The sequence below is a fragment of the Rhipicephalus sanguineus genome, chromosome 3 (genome assembly GCF_013339695.2).
Source record: "Rhipicephalus sanguineus isolate Rsan-2018 chromosome 3, BIME_Rsan_1.4, whole genome shotgun sequence".
In the NCBI taxonomy this organism is placed as follows: domain Eukaryota; kingdom Metazoa; phylum Arthropoda; class Arachnida; order Ixodida; family Ixodidae; genus Rhipicephalus; species Rhipicephalus sanguineus.
Genome location: NC_051178.1, coordinates 102,181,096 through 102,207,503, shown reverse-complemented (window position 1 = coordinate 102,207,503; position 26,408 = coordinate 102,181,096). Strand labels below are relative to the sequence as shown.

Genomic DNA, 26,408 nt, shown 5'->3' with positions numbered 1-26,408 from the left:
TTCTGCACCTCGGCTGGTTTTGCACTGCCTCTGTGATCGGCCCACCTTTGAACAAGCAACGATGTCCTGCGATGATGTCATCACGTGACGTCACGTGACGTCACCGAAGACGTGACAAATTTCAGCGATCTGTGACGTCATCGGGGCATGATGATTTTTTTGCATCAGTCGAGTTGAGGCCGACGGCGCCGACGGTCAATTTTCGGCTTCGATGAGACGTCTAAGTCTTTCGCCTTAAAAATAAGGCTGCTTGCTTACACAGTGGGTGGAGCTGGAGCCCCTCGCCCAGGGCACCACTGGCTATTGCGGCTCGCCGCGGGCCTGGTCAAGGGCCGGCTTCTGAAGTCCAGTTAGGACAGTCGCGCCTCCCATGACCAATTGATGAGTCTGTCCTTACTTTGTGGTGAGACGGCGTCTGCCGGATTGAGCGAGCGGTTCCGGAAGCCCTCATTAATGCCAATAATTACGCTCATGCATCGCAGCACGTTGTTCCGCGTCGCAAAAGCGAACTCATTTCGCCCCGGTATACCACCCTTAACATTATGTGCGGCGCTGATGAATGTTGCGACAGCTGCACTCTCTTCCGCCACAGTTTCGTAAGAGCTGCCCGAATGCGCGACACAAATAGAACGACCTGCGCTCGCACGTGTGTACAGGTATAGACAGAGGAAGCGCTGCTCATATGCACGGATGTGGTCGCTATTCGAGACGCCGTACAGTTGTACGCTGTACTTACACATAGACGAAATTCGCATCAGCACGTGCATGAGCGCCCAACGAAGGTGACTATGCGAGATTACCGCCGTCCCACCTCGATTGAAGTGGTTATCTTCTTAGCGTTGATATACAGGGTGGCGCGCCCTTGGAATACACGAACATCCGTTAGTCCTGGCATTTCCGGCAGGAAAGAAAGAAACGATTCGTCCCCATAGCTTGCCTGTCCCGCTTATCTGCACAGTATGAACGGTGCGTACAAACACACGTTCCGGCGACCCAGTGCGTATATTATCTTAGGAATGTTGTCGTCCTCGTCACCGCGGCACCTCGTGTGTGAACACGGAGGCTCCAGGCTTATAAAGCACAATGGGGGCGACGGACGTCACCGCTCGGTCGCGCATGCGTAACACCATCTAGACAAAGTCTAGATGGTGCTGGCGTGTGCCGGCGAATAGCGTATCCTCAATTACGAACGTCGAGATGACTAGCGCTGCGCTGGTGTGAATGAGAGCGGAGATATTGTCGGGAAGACGCGAACGGAAACTCGCTACTATCAGCGACACGGGCCGGATCAGTGTGCTGTATGTAGGAAAGGTCGAGTGGCGTGTAGTCTGGTGAAGTGGAACGCCGCAGGATGAATGAAAATGAGCGTGACTTGTTTTTTATCATGCGGACAGCAATAGGGTCTGTTACGTAAACGACCGATGGCCTCGATGAATTATGCGCATCGTTCACCGAAGCTATACAAGCTTCATCAAGTTAGCGAAGCTCGGTGTATACCCAAACGGCCGTACTCTGTCTGCTCCGAGTGCATGTGTCACTGCTACCAACTCATTTTGTGGCTCGAAGACTGTTCACGTTTCTCTCATGAGGACGCACCGCGTTTGCAGTACCTTCTAAAGAATTGCATCTGCTAGCTCTGCCTTTCGCTAGACCTGTCATATCGTGGTTTTGGCACGTAAAACCCCAGACATTTTATTTATATTTTGTTATACCTACTCCGTATGACTTGCAAAGTTCGTCTTTGTTATCTTGTCGCATATAGACTAAATACTGATTGGAAACAAGATACTGTACCGAACGAGCGCATTCATTGACCCATCCATCAATTCGTTGGAGAGTCTTGGAGCGAGAGCCATAGTAATATAGGGGTGTGTGAATATTCGAAAATTGCGCATAACGAGTCGAATAGCGTTCCACTGGATTCGATACTCGATCGAATCGAAAAGTGCATAGTATTCGAAATACCGAATATTTTTTGAATAATCAGCACCGACAGGAAAACCCCAAAAGAACGAAAAGTTAGAACAACGAGGGGTTAATTCCGTTTTTTAATCATCGCATTACCAAGATGCATGCAGCCCACGCTTTTACAGGGCTATCAGCTCTACACTGATCACCGGTCGAAGGCGTTTTTGCTTAAAACCGCAGTGTTGCCAAAGTGAAAACGCCATGAATCCACTATCGTCATCGTGAGATGTGTGTTTTTATTGGCGGGGCACTCCGCGATACATCGGAATATTCACAGGTAGTGTATTTAAATTTATTTAATTTTTGTATTTTCGTTGAAAATAGGCATTTGCGTGCTGTTTCCTGTGGTTTTTCATGCGATTCTGTTAGCGTGTTGGTAGTCATTGTGTAAAGTTTTTATTATGGTGCAATGGCATTGCACCAGTCAGTTCAAGTCTTCATCTTCCAATAACTTAAGATGGAGAATACAACCTCAGAAGGGCTATTTTTGTGCACGTTTACATGAATATTGTGTGTGTGTAAATTGTTCTTGCAGATACAGTATTCAACACATGTGTTCACTTGTTTCTGGTGCTAAGTCCCACGCTGTGATGAGTTTGTTTGTTCCATTACATACTTAGCTGCATGTGCGATGTTCGGCTGAACATTGTTCAAGTTTTATGTCTCAGTTTTATTTAGAAGCTGTTGACAAATTAATACCTTGAATACTGAAGTCGCTACTGTATTTCAACCCACAGCTACAAGATATCTCGAACGCTCTAGCCGCTGCTGTATACGAGGTTACGTCAGTTTGCAAAATTGTGGTATTTTTGGTCGGTTAAAAGTAAGCGTAATGTTCCTTTCTTAAAGTTTGTCAATGTTTATTTCAATGAAACGTTGTGGAATTCTAGGGCTGTTTTGAAAACGGTTGCCTTGCTATTGCAAAACTATTCGGACAGTGTTCTATTTGCATTCGTATTCGATTGGATATCACCACCATTCGATATGCGCTCGATCCGGTTATAAACTTCACTACTCGCACAGCTATACGGAGTATACCATGCTATTCAGGCAAAGTGATCAGACTTCGCGTTCTGCTTTGATGAACTGAATTACTGTAATTCGGGAAGTTTTCGCCTAGCGAAGTGGACAGAAGGAGGGAACGGGGGAGGAGAGGGCACATGCACGATGTTATTTTTTAAAGACGATAGTCTTTCTTGGGATACTTGAACGCAGAAATTTTCGTCTGTCTGTCTGTCACACGATTCAGCCACCCGGCCAAAGTTTAAACACTTGCTGTACGCCCAGATATCTTGAACTGGCAGCTGCGTTCATACTTGTGAACATTGTCCATCAAAAAGCAAATATTACGCATATCTGAGGCGCAGCATCAATACGTAAGTATTACGTGGTGTGGTCCTTTACTAGAAGATACATAGATACGTAATTCTAAAGACCTTAGTGTATCTTAGGCTGCGCTGAAAATGCGACGCTATGCGCGAAAAAGCCCTCTGCCGACGATATGGTGCTGCCATCTGGCAGTGGCCTTGGGTTCTGCACAAGCTCATGCACGGCCGGTCTGGAGGCGCGCGCTCGCTCCTTCCTTTACGGCCTGCGCACGGGGGGCTGTTGCTACCTATGGCCGCAATTTCGTGGGGCCGCTCCGAGCCAACTGCTCCCTAACTCACTCCCGGCCGTTGCGGAGGCTAGCGCGCGCAGGGAGTGCTCGGCTTCCGACATACCGTGGCGCTTTCTGAAGTTACTCCATATGTTATTCATGGTACCAATGCGTTAGAAACATGGTAGCAAATATATATGATGACTCTGGTAAATTCCGCTTTACAGAAGTGGTGGCGCAGGCCGCTCAAAAGCCCGCTTCTGTTGCTCGGCAAAGCATCGACGCGGTTATAACACAGCGCCTTGTTTTTTTAGGTTTCTGTAACTTCGAGAATAAGTAAGAGGATGAACATTGCATTTGGTTGAGGAAACGGTTTAATCATGGTTTAGGAAATGTTTATTTCAAATGTATGTGCCGGCCGTCGCTGTAGTTGAAAATAACAAAATTGCACATTTTTTGTTGGAGGCATCTTAATTCGTGCTTTATTATTAAAACAAATACTTCAAAAAAGTGAAAGTCACTGCATAATGGGGACGGCCACGCTGCAGACGAAGAGGAAACATAAAAAAACTTTCAGAGAATCCTTTCAATGGGAAATGTTTTCCTTGGTACTACAACAATATGCGAATGGAGAACTGAAAAAAAAATTACTGCTGTAAAACACTGTAGTGACGATCACAGTTTAAAGTTGTCAAGTCTGTCACAGCCTGATATGCTTCTGCGAGGGCTTTTGAATAAAACCGGAAGGCCTGTCATTCTGATCTGTTAACTTTTTTGTGTAGTTAACAAGAAGAGTCCGGAGAAACTTCTCAGAAATAATATGAGCCAGCACTCTCGCGTGACTCTTGTCCACACCTTCCGGACAGTCCAGAAGTGGCGAAACTTCAAGGTATGGCTCAACAGTCAATTGCAGAGTCTCGAGGATTTTCGTTCGAGGAAGATATTTGACTGCTTTCTCGAAGAACGTCACAATTGTGTCCAGCATAGATAGTAACTCCGGCTTTGGGTAGTGTAGATAATAGGCTTCTTGCTGACGGAGAAGATGATACAAAGGACTGCTCGTTTTGTTTGTCGTCACTAGCATGGCACATGTTTCGCAACCGACATCAGTGATGAGTTTGGCAATGTAATCACCTACATAGACCAAGCTTGAATAGGCAATAGTTCGGTGGTTTGCGAGGAGGTTCTCGCAGAGCTTCAAGTTCCTCAATAACATCTTCCGGAATAGACATCGCCGCTTCTTCAATGTTTTCGTCGCGAATGCCCATGTCTTTTGAAGGTAGCGCCTTTTCCTTGACAATGTGGGTCAAAGCAGCTATGACGGCTCTTGCGCCTAGCGCGTCATTGCCCCCGCACATTGCCCTCAATTTTCCAAACAATGCCTCTATAGGATCACTGTTAAATTTCTTCGTGAGCACATAGTTTACTCCTTCTCTCAGAAAAAATCGGACTGTCTCTACTGTGGACTTTGTGGTGAAAAGCAGGGCAGTTGTACGTCTCGTCTGTAAAGTTTCCAACGCAAGCGGCGACAGAAGAATCCTGGATGCGCTTAATGTAGCCTGAAAATTCATTTTCCAGCCACAGCAATCTAAGCACACGGGCCTCAGGCATTTTCGCCTCCATCGAATATAAGGTGGTCGGGTCTTAAAAAATATTGTTGTTGCTAGTAGCGCTGCGTGTGCGTCTTATATTGCCGAATGCCGAGAAAGGCAGACTGTCCCCACACGCACCTGTACTTCCTTCACCGCTTCCTACAACCGGGAGAAGTAATTAGCACGAGAAATTGGCCGGGCACAGCTGGTTTACAACGCGAAGCGCATGCGGCGAAACGAGCTTTGGGCGGTTGGCTCGCGACGCCCTCACGCGGAGCGCGCCGTCGTGACTGTATAGAAAAAGTTCCATTGTACTCCCGGCGGCTGCTCAGGCCGTAAGGGAAGGAGCGAGCGCGCGCCTCTAGACCGGCCGTGGCTCATGTTTCCCGACGCCCCTGCCACATGGCGTCCAATCTCACGCAGCGCCTCCTCTATTTTATCAATGCCAGCCAAATGCGGCCGATTCAACATAGAGGAGGCGCTGCCTGAGGCAAGGCAAAACATAAATGGCAGAAGGCTATCGTCTTTCGACGACATTTGCAGCGAAGCACACTGCTACGCGGCCAATTTTTCATTTGTAAGTGCTCTAGGCATGCCCTGATAGGTCGCATCAGTAATATTGCTACGAAGCAAGCACCACCATCGGAATAGGCGAGCACCTTCTCTAACGAGCGAGTTTTAGCAAGAGCCTTTTGTGAATACGGACCGTGGTTTGAAGGAGATGGTGCTGGTGACCAGAGTTGCCAGTTGCACTCTTAATATGCGGATTTAGGCTTCTTTTTTCACCGAGTCGCTTGTAGATTACAGTCGGCTGTCGCGTTTTATGGGGTCATGCAAGTTTTTACTGCAACTATAGAGTTGTTTTAGTGCTCGTCACGTTCAGTATAATAGCGCGTCAGTTGTTTTAGTGCTCGTCACGTTCAGTATAATAGCGCGTTTGTCGATAACTTTGTGTAGTTGATCCTCGAAGTCAAAGATATGTTGGGGAAGTAAACAAATCACGTTATTCATGCGCTGGCAAGTCTTCAATGAACAGAGTGTAGACTACCTTGACTACCTTGAAGAGAGTGTCACATAGCAGACATGTGCTTTCGTTCATGTTTGCACATATTTTCGCTGTACCTGTACAAAATAATTAGTTATTTATTTACGTTCCCCTCGCAATTCAGCGATTTTTAAAATTTTAATCAGCAATATTTTCTAAGAATGAGAAAATTTATCGACCTTCCACTTCTTTTGGGCTTCTTCGCAAAAGTCGCGCCGCTTTTGTTCGGCTTATTTGGGGATGATTATTTGCTTGTTAGCTTGACGGCATCTGGGAACTCTGCTGGCAACCTTGCGCTTCTTCTGCCCCCTTCTCCGCATTCTTGGCCCGTGAAATCCCGCAAATCTTTTTTTTTTATTGCCCACACCACTTTTTTTCTAGAACAGATACACCATGAAAGTCGACACGAGACATTACGGGCACAGCCTTCACCTTCGTAATTGCTGGAGGTGAAGGCTATGCTTACGTAAGGTCGTTTGGTTGGAAATAAAGCAGGTGCGCGCATCCCACACAGCTGCTGATGCAAAATTCGGAAGGGCTATTCTAGCCGAGAGTAGTGCGGAATCACGTTTCGTGACGCTTAGTCACGGCTTCGTGGTCCGTGCGGTATGTAGGAGCACAAGCTATAACACCCCCCCCCCCCCCGTACCGCGCAGGGTGCTTTTGACACACCACTCCGCTTCAAGACATTGCCAGAATCTCTTTTTCTAGCGCAAGAATCGCGTGTACAATGTTTATATGTGACGTCCCTGTAGACTGCACGAAGCAGCAGCCCGTTCCGGTTTCGACAAATCGGTTTTTGGTTATTTAATATTACTGATGAGTCCCCAGTCAAATTAAAGCGCCGCAGCTGCCACAGCACGGCCAATGCTTTGAAAGCGGCAATATCCTGGTGTGGTCAAAAATACGCCGGTGGTCCCCTTTTTAGACTGATAATGTATTCCTTCAAAATTTTACTTTCGCTTATTTCGCGGTATAATAGGTTGATTATCAGAAGGGGAAAACAATAAGATCAATGCCTCATTTTCTTTTTAATTTCGCGCCGAAACACCGCATGACATCACATCCATTGTGGCGCGAGATCTCGTTTAGAATACAACGTAGTCCTTCTTTAACGTTGACAAGGGAGTTAAGTCCCAGCATAGGCCACCAAAAATTTGTGACATCTTGGCAATCTGGTACGAGGACTCCAAGGCAGCGTCGCCACCTGTTTGTTCTTATGTGTTATGTGACCTAATAATGATTTGTGGGGTTTTACGTGCAAGAACAACGACATAATTATGAGGCACACCTTAGTGGAGGGTTCCGCTAATTTCGACCCTGCTGAGTTCTTCAGCGCGCACTAACATCGCATAGTACACGGATCTCTAGCATTCCGCCTCCATCGAGATGCGACCGCCACGGCCGGGATCGAACCCGCGACCTCCAGGTCAGCAGCCGAGCACCGTAACCACTGTACCACTACGGTACCACTCTCTGACCTCGAGACATGCTCCATGAAATGGTAATAGTTGATTTTACAGCAGAGCTGTTATGGTCGAGGTTTGCCGTGCGTCGTGGATAGAAAATTATCACAATCATGAACCGGCGCGCACTCAATGACCGCTCAAGCATTCTGCACAGATAATGAACAAAAGAAGCCGAAACGTTCCCGCTAGCTCTGCTGTGATCCAGCCAATTGCACCACTTAGTGCAAGCCGCGCTATTTTTTTCCGAAGAATAGTTCACTAGTACAATTACAATAATCAAAAAATTTTTGGCGCTAGCTTTGCTGGTGAATTCAAGTGATTTTACGTCAGCGTTCGGTGTAGACGTTCTTCACGGGTTCTACAGTCGCACAGACATTGCTGTTGAAGAGCGTGCTTGTTCAGGAGGGCAATCCTGTTGCTCATATATTATAAGGGATGCTCTACAAATACAAGAGTAAAGATAACGAGGAGTACGTCTGGTTCGCTACCCTGCACTGAGGGTGGACGACAACGGCAGGAAAATATGAAAGGAAGTGGCGAGAAAGAGTGCCACTGGTGCACCCACGTGAACTGGCGCACCAATAATTACAAAAGGGAGATCCACTAAGCCGCAAAAGCATAACTTATTTGAGCTTAGAACCAGACCACTGGCCATAAACCCTCGTTGGTCCACGACAATCCATCAGCTTTCAAATAGAAGCCCAGACTCGGGCAATATGATCAAGATAATGCACGGAAACCTACGGGCTGCACTTTAGGAGCCCCGACTTCACCACCGATTACCGTGCCGCCCTTTAAGCCCTTCCAATAGCGCAAGGCAGCGAGCAACATTGACGTTTGGTCAGCATTCCCGTGTTTCTTTGTTTTCCTTAATATCCGTTTCTTTCTTTTCAGACCTGATAACGACTGACGGACCGTTGGCAAGATAGTACAGTCCATCACAACAGCACCCCTTTGGGCAAGGATAAGTGAGAGAACGCACGTGACATGCGCTGTGCTATTTCACTTGCACTTCTCTTATGTGTTTCTGGCGGAGGTACACCGTTAACTACTTTCCCAATATGCAATCGCGACAAGATAACAAAGTCTTTCTAGATGAGAGGGACCGAGCGAGATCGTCATAATCCTGAGGTTAAAATTACCGCGCAAACGCGCAAGACGCCCACGAAGAAAAGACACGACCTAAGCGCCCGCGGCTAAGGCGGAGCTCACGATGACGCCTACGAACACTTCGTATTTCCTCTATAGTGAACATTTTTTATTTTAAAAAACTGACTTAAAACAGATGTCGCTCCTCTTACTTGATATAATGCTGCAGGTGCGACACGTTCAACTTCGTTACCCAATAAAAAAAGCAGTGACTGTGGCTATATAATTAGGAAAGTTACACAGTATAATGGCATATAATCGCCAGTGGGCAGCCATATAACTTACGCCCGTGCATAGGCGTGCGCACAGTGGGGGCAGGGGGGGCGGCCGCCCCCCTTAATCACCTAAGAGGGGGGCGCAAAATCTCTCCCGTACATTGACCCTTCTAGTCACCTAAGAGAGGGGAGGGGCGCAAAATATGCCCCATACATTGACTTAGTAGGGTGGGGGGGGGGGGGGCGCTGCAATGAACCTTTGCCCCCCCCCCCTAATGGGGAACCCTACGCACGCCTATGCGCCCGTGTATACAAAGTTCACGATGCGGTTGCAGAATCGACTCACCAGGAGAAACAGACGGCGTGCGTGTCGTCTTGAAGAGAGCGCATGCTGAGGTCAGCCGTTGCTCGAGTCGATCGATCTGTGTGGTCTATTGAGCAGCACTCGAGAGCTTGTCTATTCTTTCACATTGCGGCTGCACAAGGGTGAAAACAAGGTGGTGGTGGGGCATCGCAAACACTCCTTAGGGCCCCCCTTATGCAGACGCTCCTTTCTCGATAATTTTGGCTTGATGGTGAACACACGTGGCACGAGACGAGAGATTACGCTTGTCTGCGAACGGTACACGCGAGCTCGCACGAGACGCGACAATGCCGGCGAGATACCCGGCAAAATTATCGCGGATGGGAGACGAGCCAGAAATAGTACATGCTACAAGCTGTACATGCAACGCACCGAGTCAATCGCACATGTATTCAGGTGAGTTTGGCGGCGATGACGACGTTATGTACTACAGGCAGATCCTCGCGTGCACGCGCGCATCGACACAATTGCGCGCGCAACGTCGATGGCCCGTTGTGAGGCGCCTTGAACGCCGCGAGGTTGTTATTGAGCAACAACAACGTGGCGCTTGGATGACGGGTTTCCTGCCAGACGTGCCTAAACTCCTTTTGCCTGAGTGTTGAGAGACCGTGTTAGACGCACGTTGGGCAGCTTATTCTCTTTCTTTTTTTTTTACCCCTTGCTCACCAAGTGATCGCGTCCGAATAGAGCTAGGCGGGAGAAACAATGCGGATGCCGGTACTCAATTGGCACTAATATACCGGCCGTCCGGAGTCAGGGTAAGGATGCTCGCCAGTTCCAGTGACGTAACCCGCGCCGAGATGGTGGATGTAGCCCTGTTGCGCGTCTATGCGAGGTATAGGCACGATGAAATACCTGATCTGGATGTCACCATGCGCAGAAATTGTGTGAGGAGAAGCAGTGCTAGGTGCAGGGTATTGTAGGGATCAGCTAATTGTCATGGTTGGCTGCAAACGCTGGGGGAAATTGCGCAGCGCTGAAGAGCAGCCCCAGAGACACACCGGGCCAATGATGAGCGAGCATGCTTTCGGGCGCGCGGTATTACGCAACAGCAGATATGCGTCATTGCGCAGCAGGTATATTATTTCTCCTCAGCATGACTTAGCAACGTTGGCTTAGAACGTTCTTTGACGTGATGAGGGGCATTGTGCAAGTGAACACACGCTGCGCCTCTCTGAATTCGCTATGCGATGACGTCCTACACCTTGAATCTTTGATACGCTGCTATAACGTTCGAAGATGGGAGGTTACACTTGCAGTCCGATATCAGCCTTTCCCTTCTTCATTCAAGTCTGACAGTGAGCCTATCTGCTTCCTCTGTAACACAAAAATCTTTCCCAGTGATCTGAGTGCTTTTTGATTGGTTTCAAGCAATGCTGCACGCTTTACCGCCATATGCACCTAAGCGAGCTTTCTATGTCCCGTGACATATACGTATCTTAACAGCAACGAGTTTTTCAAATAAAACTCTCTCCCCTAAACCATCTCTGGTAATTATAAGAACTATATCGAATTCATCTCTCCCGGCTTTTTCTGTCTTTTACTGTGTGAACAAAATAGAGTGAGACACGTGTCGTCACCAGGGTACAAGAAGTCGATTGGTCCATATACGAGGGATATCCTGTCTGGCTCTTCTGCCGTGTCATTTTGCTCCGCAGTCGAGCACTTGACCTGACGTACAGCACTGATGTACTCTCCGTGTGTTATATGAGGAAGTAAATGGTGTGGAGGAGACAGCACTCGTAGAGGGTGAAGCAGAAGCAAGAAAGAAACCTCTCTTGTCTTCGAGCTCTCAGTGATTCAGGGTCTCCTTAAGGAAAGTATACCTCTCCCACTCTCGCTCTCTCTCTCTCTCTAGGTCGATTTCGCGCAGCGTCCGCAGCAAGCACAGGAACGGGTTCATTGGCTAAACATGGGAGATGCCTTTGCCCTGCAGTGGGCGTAGTAAGGCTGCTGCTGCTGATGATGATGAAAATAGCCACTACAATGGTTCTTGTGACCACAGACTCTGTGGGCGGACAGTGGGGGCGCTGCGTGGAGCTGGGGGCGAAGAAGTACCCGCCGCGGTGTTGTAGAGGTTATGGTGCTCAACTGCTGACCAGAAGGTCGCGGGATCGAATCCCGGCCGTGGCGTCCTCATTTCGATGGAGGCGAAATGTTAGAGGTACGTGCACTTAGATTTGGGTGCACGTTAAAGAACACCAGACGGTCGAAATTTCCGGAGCCCTCCACAAAGGCGTCCCTCATAATCATGTCGTGGTATTGGGACGTTAAACACCAACACTTATTAATTATATGGGGGTGAAGAAGAAGGCAGTTGGCAGCAGTCGCGCTTCCGGCGTAATAGCGACCGCTGCCAGCATCGTGCGTAGGGTCGCCGTTCGGCAGCGCCCCTGGTGGCACGATACTGGTATCGCGGGGATAGGGCCACCGACCGCGACGGCGGGAAGAAGGTCGGGGACGCATCCTCCCGCATCCCGGATGCTCGTTTTCGCACCCGCCCGAAAGAAGTTGACCCTCCTCTCCTCTGCGAGTTCTTCCCCGGAGGCGAAAGATCAAGTCTTTCTTCGACAGCCAAGGAACAGCGTGCTGCCGCTGCCACCGCGATAATTTAACGCGGGGTACGCGACAACAAGTACCAGAAAACGTGCCTCATATTGTATGGTAACAATGGCCTTACAGCACACAGATAATTCCGCGTGTCGTAATGAAAACGTTTGTCTGAAAACGAAAGAAATAAACGACAATACAAGGCAACGCACAGATTGCTGATAAAGGTAATACGTCACCGTAATCCATGATGTTGGCTATATTTCTGTCTTGTGAAGTGATATGTAGACAGCGCGTTTAGACGTACAGCCTTATGTAGTAATCCATGAGCAGATCAGAGAATTGGCTTACACTGCTGGTCAGTCTCTTGGCGATATTGAGGACAAATTCTACTGAGTGTAGAAATGTAGACGATGCGATCTGATTTAATGGGCAGATAATAAAGTTTTGACTAAGATTTTGAAGGGCTTGAGTTATCCGGTGGGATATACGCCGCTTCTCCAAATGACGGTGGAATCTTGCACGCAGATTGAGTAGCAGAAGCTTGCAACTTCGAGGAACACGAGCTTGAAGTCCCAAGCAAAGACCTTTCATCTGCAGAAAATACTAGTACGCATACGTAGGCAAAAATAGTGGAGCTCACTCAGACACTCAAATAATGTATTTTCCGCTGAGGGCTCACTTGAACTCAGACTCACCAAGTTTTCCTCAACCGGACTCACTCGGACTCAGGCTCACCAAAATTTTTCTCAACCGGACTCATTCGGCGGACTCATACTCACCAAAATATTACCCAGCCGGACTCACTCAGACTCAGACTCACGGCTCGATCTGAGTCTGAGTGAGTCACCTCATAAGCCCGTTAGCGTAAAATTAGCTTTTTCTATCATGGTGTCAACGCTTTTTAACACCAATTTCTCACATAATCGGTGTTCTACGATATGCCTTCTGATCTTGTTCCTTCAAATATGTGTTATCAAAGGTTTCAATTTAATAAGGATATTTACATGAAATACGCGAGTCACACGAGATATTTTTATCAAGAACTTCCCGTGAAAGATCCTGTGGTAGGAGATCATGGCACCTCCCCTCCCCCCCTCCCTCCTCACTTTAACTCGAGCCTCTGATCAATAAATATTGAGGTGGCGCATGAACGCTAGTGCGTTGATATGTGTGAACAGACCCGAGTATAAGCGTAAGCCGATATAAGGCTGATAGTAATGCTGAAGATGAGAAGATAGGACGATAAGTCGGCAATAAAAGGTGGAGCTCACTCAGACTCACTCAACAAATATATTTTGCGTTTAGGGCTCACTCAGACTCCGATTCACCAAAGCTTTCCTCAACCGGACTCACTCGGACTCAGACTCACGGCGCAATCTGAGTCTGAGTGAGTCGACTCATGAGTGAGTTTGCCGACCTATGCTAGTACCTAAGTAGCGCTTTGTGTTTAGCAGGTGCAACCGCCTCAGCGTCTGAGCTGCATACTCCTCGCTTGAGAGAGTCCGCGGTAGGGTAGAAGGCGTTTGAAGAAGGGTAAGCGTGCTAAGAGAGATCGACGTAGGCCGCACGTTTTGACGAACAAAGTGCTGCTGCCGACGAGAAAGGCTTGTGCGACACGCGCGCGCGCGCGCGCACACACACACACACACACACACACACACACACACACACACACACACACACACACACACACACACACACACACACACACACACACACACACACACACACACACACACACACACACACACACACACACACACACACACACACACACACATGACATTCTGCGGAATTCAAAATGCTGTCACGTGACCAAATTTTTTATCTGTGAAATATTCTAGTAATTCACTGTTTCCAATGCAATAAATCAGCACGATTTTTTTCCGGTACATTTGAAATGGTCGCGAAAGTGGCTGAGACGTTTGGCATGGAATGACCCTACCCTACTCAGACGCTACATGCAGTTGCGGAGATTGTCAAAGTAAGGGATGTCGCTGTCTCGCTGCAGGATACACGACTTGGACACGAGCGTGCTTTGTGCACTGAATGAACAACAAGGCAGAGCATATAAGCGTGCCGTTGTGTCCAAAACCAACACCACCTAGTTTAGGTGGTGTTGCCAGAACGCGGCTTTCAGGGACACGTGCATAAGGGCATACCCTGTCGTGCGTGACAGTAAGATGCCACGGCCATAGAGAAAAATGCAGCCACATTAAATACCTTCCGCGCGGAACTCAGGCGCATGCCCGGTAACAAATTGCGGTTCTTAGTGTCTATGAAAGAAGAAGCGATTTCACCAGCGGGGCCTCGGACACCTTGTATTAGGCGGAGCAGGAATCGCAGAGGAAAGCGGCAGGCAGCGAACGGACATGTATGAGAACGCGAACCCACCACGCCAACGTGACTGCCTGAGCGCTGCTCGACACCAGCTCTGAGCTACTCGACCATACGAAATAACCAAGAAGAGATTACAACGACGTCATACACAAGGAGTGCTCTACAACGTAGCGACAATATCTCGCGTTTACAAAAAAAAATTGAAACGACTCAGAGCATTATAAATGCTAAGTGTTTAGAAATATTTATTATCACAGACGGTTAACATCAATAACAATTCGACCGATGACGAAGCAGAGGCCAGTGCTTTGCAACACAACAGGGTAGGATACGAATTCCTGACAAATGCTACTCAACGGGCGTCTTGGTATCACTGGTTTTCCTAAGAAAACTCAAATTCCTGTGAAAATGTTTTAGAGATCACATTAACAATACTCAACCGGATGTAATAATTTCGTCGGGAACAGCGATCTCCTAATTTATATATAGCATAGCACTTAAGTTAGCAGAACAAACGCAATTTATCTCTCATCGGGTATCACACGAGAGGGCTATGTTCTTAAGGTGGAGGATACAACTTTATTGACGCCATGAAATGGGCCAGGTGAGGGGGGGTGGGGGGAGGATAGGTTCAGGGAAGAGGAAGACGATGGGCCCTCGGGTGCTCATGGTGGCCGAAAGTCCTTGCGCTTCGGCAACCCCCATGGCCCAGCACACGATTCGGAATTGGTCGTCCGGTCGTGAGCTGCGCAAAGTAGCGTCCCATCACTCCTGTCTCTCAGCCCCCGCAAAGGAGGGATTTGGCTTGTTTGGACAATGACGATGTACGTGATTAAAGTCGGCTCGCGGACTCGTAAACTACAAGCAAATTCCGGCTTCATATTTGCTGCTAAGGCGTTGTGATGGCTTCCACTCCAGAATTCTTTTTCAAGCGATTGATTGACCTGGGAAGCGGGTGATGGTGTTCCAAAAAACCCACGTGACGGTAAAAAGGCGTGACGCGCTCACCCAATAACCCTCCCCACTCACAAATAGCACGTACCAAAGAAGTAATAAATACAAGAGAAAATCACAGCATATCCACGGAGTGAATGATGATGAGTGGGCGAAGCTGCGGAGGTTCATCGGTAAACCGTGAATCTTCCGTGAATTCTGCCCAGTACATCATCACCGACGTGAGATCGGGCGCGTTTATACTAAAGGTTCGATGAGAGTTATGACGACTTGCAGCTCACTTTAATTTTACATGTACGCTGTGAATTTTCATTGTTTAGAAAACCATTGCTTAGAAAACATCTGGCGTCTTTCGTTAAGCAGCTGGCGTCTTTTCGTTTTGCTTTAGAAACATCTGGCGTTCTTTCGTTTTGCTTTTACAAAACATCTGGCGTCTTTTGTTGGTTTATTTCGTCAATCAACGGCGTTTTGAACAAAATTTTTATTGTTTAATTACGCACAGGAGAAATCTCACCAGGCACTACCTTGGAGGTAAAGAATGGCTGCTAATGGGAATGAGAGACAGAAGAAGTCGGCTTTTAGCTAACGCTGCTAATTTTTTATTGTTCAACAACGCACAGGAAAAATCTCCCACCGGCACCACCTTGCAGGTCAAAGCGTAAGACTGGTTACATACTACGCTACGAGGGACGAACGGGTGCCGCTATAAGGAGCTTCGCCCCTAATAAATTTTCTTTCCTGGGTTGGAATTTGAACCCGAGTCTACCTCGCCGAAAGCGAGTGCCTTGACCACTAGGCCACGCGCTCATGCTTTCCCGATGTGAACTGAACTGAACCATGCGAATGCGTTCTCCGACGATGCAAAAAACAACTGGGAAGCAGTACACTGGATGTGGAAGCTTCATAGCAATATTTCGTGTTGGCGGACTAAAAGAATTCTGCTGAACGCCGCGTAAGGTCGATAACAGGAATTGCACGTTTCAGAAAAATTCCGACTTCGAGAAAATTGAATTTCTAATCCGTGCTTCTATGATCGATTGATGGTCCTTTCGTTGGGCCGTTCTAGAGGCTGAGGAACGCTGGAAAGAAAATTAAAGACGCCATGCCGATTCAGCCCGAAAACAGCGTTCCATGCACGGCCGCTACCTATCTTAAAGGGCCCCTCACCAGGCCACAAAGCAAATTTTAGTTAGACGCTGGAAGTTGTTGTGTGCCGAATGAAGAGCAGTATGCCGCAAGAATTTTTCAAATCGGTTCATTACGAGCTGAGAAAAACAATAATTTGTAGCGGCGCGAAACCATGATGCGAGGAGGCGAGTGTCAAACCCTTGCCACTCGCACCGTGCAGCCTTAGCAAGCCAAATCCCTTCCCTGCCCTCTTCACTTGACACATACGCATGAACACGTCATGCGCATGCATGGTCACGTGCGCATGACGTGTCCGAACCAGCCCGAGCACGCGAGCGGCGTTGCACGGTCGCTACTTTTTTTTTTATGTAGCGTCCGTGGGCCTTTTGTCCGCGTTCTCTGTGGTGTACTGCCTGTTTCTGCGGGACGGGCATGAAAGTTGAGACATTTGTACGGGCACGAGAGTGTCGGTATCATGAGCTTGGACGCGGTAGAATAAAGCAGCATAATGAGTGCTCGAACGCGCCAGAATATTACTTTCGTTTCCAGGGCTGGCGTCTGCTCGATGCGCTAACCGCGGGGACACGAACGCATGGGAAAGGGAGGCACATTAGCCCCGCATGTCGCTGCAATTCACGAAAAAAAAAAATGAAAAAGACGCACACATTCCCTTTGTGTGTCTCATTATTTCTTTTAAGTTTTATTATTCTATTCAAGCAACAAATTACACAAACTACACATGTCGTGTCAAATAATTATTGCAGTGTCACGTGCTACTGTTGGCGACGTCAGAGCACAGTCGTCTACGTAGAGGAGCGATGTCACAGCACTACAATCTACGTAGGGCCATTTTCTCATGTACGTCATCCCCTCATTCTCTAAAGCGCGCGCCCGCGAGAGGAAGGGCAAGCAGCGTTCAGCTTGAAATTTGGCCCATTTCCGCGGCGCGTAGCGTTGCAAATTTTGGCAGACGTGATCGTGAACGCCAAGTGTATGCATTGCGCTTGTTAGCTCAAAATTGTCAAACCTGGTGAGGGGCCCTTTAAAACTGAAGGCTTACCGTAGGACTAGGAGGGTGCATTGCACAATGCGAACGAACGAACGAACGAACGAACGAACGAACGAAAGAAAGAAAGAAAGAGAGAAAGAAAGAAAGAGAGAAAGAAAGAAAGAAAGAAAGAAAGAAAGAAAGAAAGAAAGAAAGAAAGAAAGAAAGAAAGAAAGAAAGAAAGAGAAAAAGAAAGAAAGAAAGCATCAACTCAGGCACGCGGTCACTAAAGTTCATTTCTCCTCCTCCTGCGCGGCACATACAACACAGTAACAGAGACAGTTATCGAGCACTCTTCCCCCCTTTTCCCTCCTTTTCCTCTCTACCTATACCAAGAATAATAAAGAATCACATCTCTGGAGGAGCGGAATTTCTAGAGCCCGCTGTAAACTATCCTATGAGGCAACTACTGATACTGTTGCAAGGTACCCACTACGTCATAAATCATCATAATTTTAAGAAATAGCGAAAAAACCTGCATGCCATTATTCATCATTCTGCGTAGGAGCGAGGTGCCCACTACACACCTGTAAGGCATTACGTGCACTTTGTTGATGCTGTGGCTGAAATCTATCTATCTATCTATCTATCTATCTATCTATCTATCTATCTATCTATCTATCTATCTATCTATCTATCTATCTATCTATCTATCTATCTATCTATCTATCTATCTATCTATCTATCTATCTATCTATCTATCTATCTATCTATCTATCTATCTATCTATCTATCTCAGCGCAAGTGCTTGCATGCAGTTGTTGAGAACGCAGGAGGATCATTCGCTGCGCTACACGTGTGCACTTGGTACTGGCGCTCGGTTTGTCCCAGCAACGAGTAACGAGCCGCGAAGGTGCCATCAACGCGTTGCCAGATACGAAAAGCTGCATTGGAAACGACGCCCGCGCTGAGCGTAGCTGTTCTGAGATAGCACGGCGAAGTGCTGTGGACAGCGAACGAGCGATAGCCATGCCGAAGCTCTCAAAGTGGCCGTCGAAGCTGTCGTGTGACGCAGCCGTGCGGAGAAAACCACACAACAGGGAGTAGCGATACGGGGCAAAGTCAGGAAGGAAACAGAAAGGCAGGGAGGTTAACCAGAAAACCAGAAACCTAACCTAACCTACCTTACACTGGGGGATTAGGAAAGGAGAATAGAAAGAGGAGAGAGAGAGAAGATATCTCACCCCTACCGGCGTGCCCCTCTTGATCGCTTCGGCCGGAACCCTTGGCTGGTTCCGTCATCTCCTCAGTAAGCGCTCACAAATACCGTGGTATCAATATCTGCTCCGATATGTCCTGGTTCACACACACATAGGCGTGCGCAGGGTTCCCCTTCAGGGGGGGGGGGGGGGGGGCGAAGGTTCGTCGCAGCGCCCCCACTCCCTATTATGTCAGTGTATGGCTCTGACATTGCGACACCCTCCCCGAGCCGCAGTGCACCCCTCCCTATTATGTCAATGTGTGGGGCTGACCTTGCGCCCCCCCCCCCCTCTTAGGTGAATAGAGGGGGGGGCGCCTACCCTTCCCCCCCCCCCCCCGGTGCGCACGCCTATTAACACACATGAGCAATGTAACCAACAATGCTAACCGCATGCTTGGCTACTAACGCCGTAAGCTCTGACTTGCTCCCGCTTCTGTCAAACATCTAGCGTATTGTACTTTCGTCAGGCCTAAAGCCGAATACACGTGTGCTCTATGGGATCCTCACCAAACTAACCACGATAAGATGTTAGAAGAAATTAGATAATCGCGCAGCGTTGTTTATTTTATGTGATTATGCCTGTACTTGAGGTATCACGGCTATCAAGCCGCGAGCTAACCCACATAACTGCGTACATCGCCGAAAAACTGCCTGGCTTTCACCATTTCCCGAATTCTTCCATGCATCTCCCCGGACCTCGGACATTTTGCCAGCCCAACGCCGCTCCAACCGCACCAAGCATGACAAAGCCGTGTATCCTCCCGAACCCCTACTCATCTATTTTCCTTAGGTACAGACGACTGAGGCGCAAAATACATTTCTTGAAAAAGGGAGAAGCAGAAGAGACGACAGAGAAGCGCCTCTCTTTTTCAAGAAATGTATTTTGCGCCTCAGTCGTCTGTACCTAAGCAATGTACGCACCAACTAGCCCAGAAACAAGTCCTTTTGGATCATCTATCTTCGTTCTTTTGCGAATATATTAAGGGGACTGGGAAGTTATTCGTTTGGAGTTGCCACCAAACAATTTCCTGCCTCTTGGTGATCTCTCCACGGACAAACGTGCTTGACGGGATCGAAATAAGCGAGCGTAATTGGCCAGCGCACCTATCTATATTCTTTTTGGGTTGAACTGCACTCGGTATGCAATGCATAAAAAGAAAGAAAGAAAGAAAGAAAGAAAGAAAGAAAGAAAGAAAGAAAGAAAGAAAAAAGAAAGGAAGAAAGAAAGAAAGAAAGAAAGAAAGAAAGAAGAAGAAAAGAAAGAAGAAAGAAGAAAGAAAGAAAGAAAGAAAGAAAGAAAAGAAGAAGAAAGAAAGAAAGAAAGAAAGAAAAAGAAAGAAAGAAAGAAAGAAAGAAAGAAAGAAAGAAAGAAAGAAAGAAAGAAAGAAAGAAAGAAAGAAAGAAAGAAAGAAAGAAAGAAAGAAAGAAAGAAAGAAAAGGATCCATTCGGTTAAGATGACTACAAGGCGAAAGCCGCCTTGTTATTTTTCTTCTCAGTAGTGATCTCGCCCCACCAACCGCCCTGAATCTTTCTGCGCCTTACGTGGTATTGCAATGCCTCCGGGATCGGCCCACCTTTGCCCAAGCTACAATGTCGTGTAAATCGTCAGACGACGTCATGTGGCATTGAGGTCATGTGACTTTTGGTATGCCGACGGAGACACATTAATTCACTTGAGCGCCACGTAACTTTTCACCGACTTCTATTACTTCTTTTTTTTTCTCTCTTTTTTACGTTCGTGTTGACTTAGAGTTTTCGGACCGTTCGTAGGGGCGTTCGACTAAGTTTTTCAATCGATTAACGATTAATATATAGCCACCACAGCCATTAACCGATAAATCCTCATCGATGAGTCTTTCGTCGATTAATCGAGATTTTTGGCGGGCATTTTTTTTTAATATAGGCTGAAACAGTTTTTACTAGTAGACAGTTTATACAGTTCTATATTTCAAACAAATAAATAGGGCCCGGACTCTATTTATTTGTGGGGAAGGTGGGACAAAGATGAAAAACACGAGTGCGTAACGCTTTGATGGATCATGTTTACTTTTTTAAATACTAAACATGACTGGGGCTAATGATTGGTCAAGAGATAAACAAAATATTATGTAAAGCCAAACAAAACAGAAATTCAGGGGATGACGCGGACTTCACTTGACGAAAAATCGTCGAACAAGAAGTGCTGGTGGAGTCTCGTGCAACAGTGAATGCCGCTATACGAAATGTCGCTTACTGAGTGCATATAACGAGATTCATAGCCTGAGTTCAAGCCCAGCAACGCCAAGATAATTTGTTTTATTTCATACATTCTTTTCTATATAGCGATGATTGTCTTACGTAACGGAAATATTAACGGACGTACTATCACGCTCAGTATGACCCACATCATGCGAGCGCGTGGCCGAGCGCTCTGCAAGGTTGTACAGTGGCGCCGATCATGGTAAATTTTCGAGTTATCGGGAGAGAGTTTGGCTGTTCCTGCGAGCGCGCATCGCCTCCACTTGCTTTCACCCTCGCCCTCGTTCTTGCCCTGCGGTGATATCTGCTTCGAAAATGATAACTTCGAGGGTGAAAGCAAGCAAGTGGGGGTGATGCGCGCTTGCACGAGCAGCTAAACTCTCTCCCGATAACTCGAAAATATGCCATGATTGGCGCCCCTGTACAACCTTGCAGAGCGCTCGGCCACGCGCTCGCATGATGTAGGTCATACTGAGCGTGATAGTCGTCAGGAGAGTTGCACACAAAGCTTTCCCATTCATACATCAGAGAAATGCTTAAGCACTCAAAGACCCTCTCTAGGAGAAGATGTAGAGCGGACATGGAGAATAGTACCCATCAGGAAAATTTATAATTTGCGGAAATTTAATGCCAAACTCGCGTTTTGGTGGTCGCGGAATGCCGCGCTGCTGCGAGGCTGTTCCAGACGCTGATGAACGTTCGAAAAAAAAAAAAAAAACACGAACGAGGCCATGGCGACGTGGCCCGAAAACAGCGTTCTAAGGAAAGCCGCAACCTACAATAAAGCTCTACGCTTACGCGTCACTTGGAAAAACGCAAAGGAGATTACGCGTGCATTTTCCATTCACTGATTAATTCATTGATTATTCGTTCGCACATTCAATGCTATAACTATCCTCTGTTGGTTGCACCTGCCCTTTGCTAGGCGAGGAATTCGTAGCAGACATTTAAACGGCACCATTCTAAGCATCTCTTTATTAAGGCGAAAGCCTTAGGTGCCTCATTAAACGCGAAAATTGACCGGCGTCCCGTGTCGGCGTCTCCCGTCGGCGGCGTCAACACGAGGGAGGTAAAAAATCATCATTACATGATGACGTCGCCATATGACGTCGTCATGACGTACGAGATCGCCAGAAAGTATGACGTCACAGTGACGTCACGTGACGTAATGTCACATGGTGACGTCATCACATGACATCGTAGCTTGATCAAAGGTGTGCCGAAGGCTGTGAAAAACCAGGTGAGGTGCCTCCTTTCCTGGAGGCAGTGGAAAAATACGTTAGAGGGCAGGAATCTTTCCGAGGGTCGCGGGGCAGGATCATTACAGCGACTGAGAAGTAAAAGGAAATGGCTTTCGACTTCCAGACGTCTTAGGTGAGGGCACAAAGGACCCTGTGTGTTTTCGTTTATTTATTTATTTATTTATTTATTTATTTATTTATTTATTTATTTATTTATTTATTTATTTATTTATTTATACCCTCAAGTCTTACCAGAAGCATCATAAAGGGGAGCTTCAGTAGATTAATACGCACACGCCCAAACAGAAAAGAAATATATATATATAATGGAAGGGAAGTGAACAACATAATTACACCGGTAAGAAAATACCGAAATACAGTATAAATCGCAACGAAGCAATGCGCACTTAAATATCAAGTTAGGAAAAAAAAAGGACGTGACATAACAGCACAAGTAAGCGGCAACCTTAGTGACAATGCTGTAGTGACGCAGTTTGACGCAGGGTTATCACCGCTTTGTTGGTGCTGTGAGAAAAAAATTACACCATCTCCGGCTAAATGGCACCATGAGGCGATGCGAAGCCGGAGCACTTGCACGATCGCGTTCCGTTGGCGTTCGTTGGGCATGCTACTGACCTGGCGTCATGGAATGCGAAGAGGAGTACTACTACAAGCGTCGTGTCTTCACTCTAGCCTGGCCGTTAACTCTCACAGGGCGAGCGGGGAACACGGTCGACAGGCGCGCGAGAGGGGAGCAGCGTAGGAGAGGAGAAAGAGGGGGAGGGGACGCGCATACGCTGGCGCTCATCGCGGCATTGCGCAGGAGAGAATGAGGCCCGCGATAGGGGAGAGTGGAGAGGGGGAGTGGAAAGGAGATTGTGGAGAGGGTTTGCGCGTGCGCAGTAAGGGTGGTCACGCCGCACACTACCACCACCGGACTGAACTCCGCCATAAGATGATTTGCATCTAAAACGGCCTGCGCCTGCGATAGCGATTGGTGACACTGGCAGGCGGTTCCATTCCTGACGTGTTCACGGCGAGAATGAATATGAATGAGTGACTGCTTGCAGCGAAGGTAAACGTAAACTTAAAAATGATTATCAATTCTATGGGATATATAAAATTCATTGTATTCGTTTACCTAAAGGATAAAAATGGAAAGCTAATTTCTTTTTGTATAGCTTTTTAATGCGTAGGCTACAAATAAAGCTATCTGGATAGGCAGCCGCTCTCTGCTGTGTCACCAGACTGAGCACGGAGGCTTTTCGGGATGACTTAAGCTAGGTGTTCCCTTATGCATTCGGCTTCCTATGCGGTGTGGTATAGTGAAACGGAACAGAGTGTGTGCGACATTAGGTGCACAGTAGGTCAAAAAAACGGAGAGGAAGGTGTTTGGAGAACTAGCGCCAATAGATTTAAGCTACATGCAGATAGAAGAGACACTAGAAGACGAAGATAAAAAGAAAAACGAACCCAAGCCGATAAAAGACATGGAAGAAAAGTTCCTGAACTGGTTCGTGAGTTTGACTGGCTGAGAAGATGGAGCGTGTTACGGACGCGTCAACAACGCCTCGCCAGGTTGCACGTGACACCGAATGATAGTTGCGCGAATTGAGGGCAGTCCGAGACCACTAAGCATGCGTTATTCGAATGCGTTGCTACTAAAGATGTGTGGCGCCTTGTATGGCGGACCTTTGGAGTTAGAGCTGCATCGCTGTCGCAAAGGAACAGCGGCATGTTTTCCCGATTGGCACTTTTGGTCACAATGCACGTGATCTGGAGACGTCGGTGCCAGGCAGAAGCTCGTCGACAACCACAGCGGGCAGCGTTCCCGGCTCTACATCGAATCTATCAAATGGTTTTCTTATACCTATATATAGTTGACGAGCTGGAACTGAGTGGTTTGGATGCCTTCTTAAGGCGCTGGCACACTCGGTTTCTCGCATTAAGTGGGGGAAAACTGGAATTTCCAGCAGGCGACATATATACTGAGTTCAGAAAAAGAAAGAAGTTACCCGACTCCCCGTGCTACACTCACCCCTCTCCCTTTCTTCTTTTTTTTTCTTTTTTTCCCCATCTTCTAGAGAAATACGATGCTTTTAGTGAACATTGTTGTGGTATAGTTGCTTGGTAGCGTAGAGTGTATTACTGCAGTCTACATAAGGTTGCGTCTAGCGTTTGTGTAAGTTACACTGACGCAATTTATAAGTATTTTTTAGTTTATAAGCGTTTCTAGCGCTTGTGTGTGCCGGTTCAATAAACTTTCCTTCGTGGAATTTTTCCTATGTGGATACGCGTTCCCATCCGTGTCTGTTCGCTGCCGGCTGCTTGCCCTGCGATTCTTGCTTCGCTTATATACGGTGATCTGTTTCCCGCGCGTGAACTTGCCTGCTACTTCTTAGGCACTAAGATACGCTGTTTAGCACGGCTTAACTCAGCGCCGCTAGTACTTAACGTGGCTGCATTTTACTCCACGGCAGTAGCATTTTATCGCCACGTACAGCAGGTTTGTCCTGATGTAGACATACTAGAAAACCGTGTTGCAGATGCAACGGCGGCTCTGCTGCTCCCTCTGGTTCCTCCAGCCCGTCTAGCACGTTCGAGCCGTTTCTCGTGGAGCGCCATAACGGCATCCTTTCTGCCTGGCCATCTCCGCGACTTCATGTGGCGTCTGGAATGGACAGTACCTCCAACACGAGACATACCGGAGAGGTGGGGGATGGTCCGATCTTCGACTTGTTCTAACTGCCCACTACAAGAGTCCAACCAGCATGTGCTATAGCAATGTGTAATTTCAAGGGTATATTGGAGAGACGTTAACACTGGTTTCTGTGGCCTAGGAATCAATCGTTTCGTGACATCTGGTCGTTGCTTGCCTAGTCGCTTTGCACGCCTTTTAATTGCTGCGGGGGCGTTTTGTTTCAGGCGTAACAGGTGTGAGGCTGTTGCATCGGGTCACCGTCGCCGTGCTCTGTTTCCGATTCTGGCACGATTGTGCTCCGAACTTTTGTCCTTTTTGTCGGAGGAATAGCTCTTCCTTGGGGAAGAGGGATTTCTACGGCAGTGGTCGTACCGCTTCCTGTCGGTGGTTGATGGACGTGTGCGGCTAGCTTTTCGTCTTGCCTGGATCATGTACCCAGGTCATCAGACAGCGATTGATTAATGTATATAATGAGTATGTATTTATTATTTCTGATTGTGCATGTCCCCGTATGCCTGCGAGTTCTTGTATATTTACATTTCATGCCAACACTGTACAATTATCTAAATTACATAACATTTCTTGTACATATATCCTTGCATGTTCATGAAGTCATGTATATTAGGGGCGAAGCTCCTTAAGGCGGCACCCGTTCGTCCTTCGTAGTCGTAGTAGTCGTAGTGCGTAACCAGTCGTAACGCTAGTACCAGATCTTGACCTCCAAGGTGGTGCCGGTGGGAGATTTGTCCTGTGCGTTGTTGAACAATAACAAATTCGCAGCGTGCGCGTTAACTAAAAGCCGAATTCTTCTGTCTCTCATTCCCCATTAGCAGCCATTGACATGTTCCAGTAGGAAACGTCAGTAGAAGTAGAAGTGTAAGTGTTAGCTAAAAGCCGACTTCTGTCTCTCATTCCCATTAGCAGCCATTGTTTACCTCCAAGGTAGTGCCTGGTGAGATTTCTCCTGTGCGTGATTAAACAATAAATATTTTGTTCAAAACGCCGTTGATTGATGAAATAAACCAACGAAAGACGCCAGATGTTTTCTAAAAGCAAAACGAAAGACGCCAGAAGTTTTCTAAAGCAATGGTTTTCTAAACAGTGAAAATTCACAGTGTACATGTAAAATTAAAGTGAGCTGCAAGTCGTCATAACTCTCATCGAACCTTTAGTATAAACGCGCCCGATCTCACGTCGGTGATGATGTATTGGGCAGAATTCACGGAAGATTCACGGTTTACCGATGAACCTGCGCAGCTTCGCCCACTCATCATCATTCACTCCGTGGATATGCTGTGATTTCTGGCTATCACACCTCGTTCTCTGATTACGCTTTCGCCGTTTACTACAGCCACCATTGTGTGAAAATATGTTTGTGATAAATGTGTGTATGTTAGTCTCTAGTAGCATATGTTAGGGACATCCTATGGACTTGGACATTTCTGTAAAAATGTTTCATGTACGTAGTGCATAGTTATTTCTATGTGTTACTGTCTTTGTTGTATAGACACTGTACCCAAGTGTTTGTATAGCGTCCTACGTTGAAATAAACTTTTTCCAAACACAACAATGCTGAGGAGCAGCTTACTACTCTCCCAAAACCT

At 47.3% G+C, this 26,408-nt stretch overlaps 1 protein-coding gene across 4 annotated transcripts in view; it reads right to left on the bottom strand.

The window, feature by feature from the left end:
- The window catches only part of LOC119386869 (serine/threonine-protein kinase OSR1), a 239,262-nt gene that overhangs the window by 136,994 nt on the left and 75,860 nt on the right, over window positions 1–26,408 (bottom strand). Inside the window, exon 1 of one of the 4 annotated variants that reach the window (XM_037654139.2) lies at window positions 9,382–9,440. The exons of the other annotated variants lie outside the window; for them this stretch is intronic. Within the exon in view, the coding sequence (XP_037510067.1) occupies window positions 9,382–9,425 (44 nt within the window). The 5' untranslated portion in view covers window positions 9,426–9,440. Of the gene's footprint in view, window positions 1–9,381; window positions 9,441–26,408 lie in introns of those variants that run through there. 4 annotated transcript variants of the gene reach the window in all.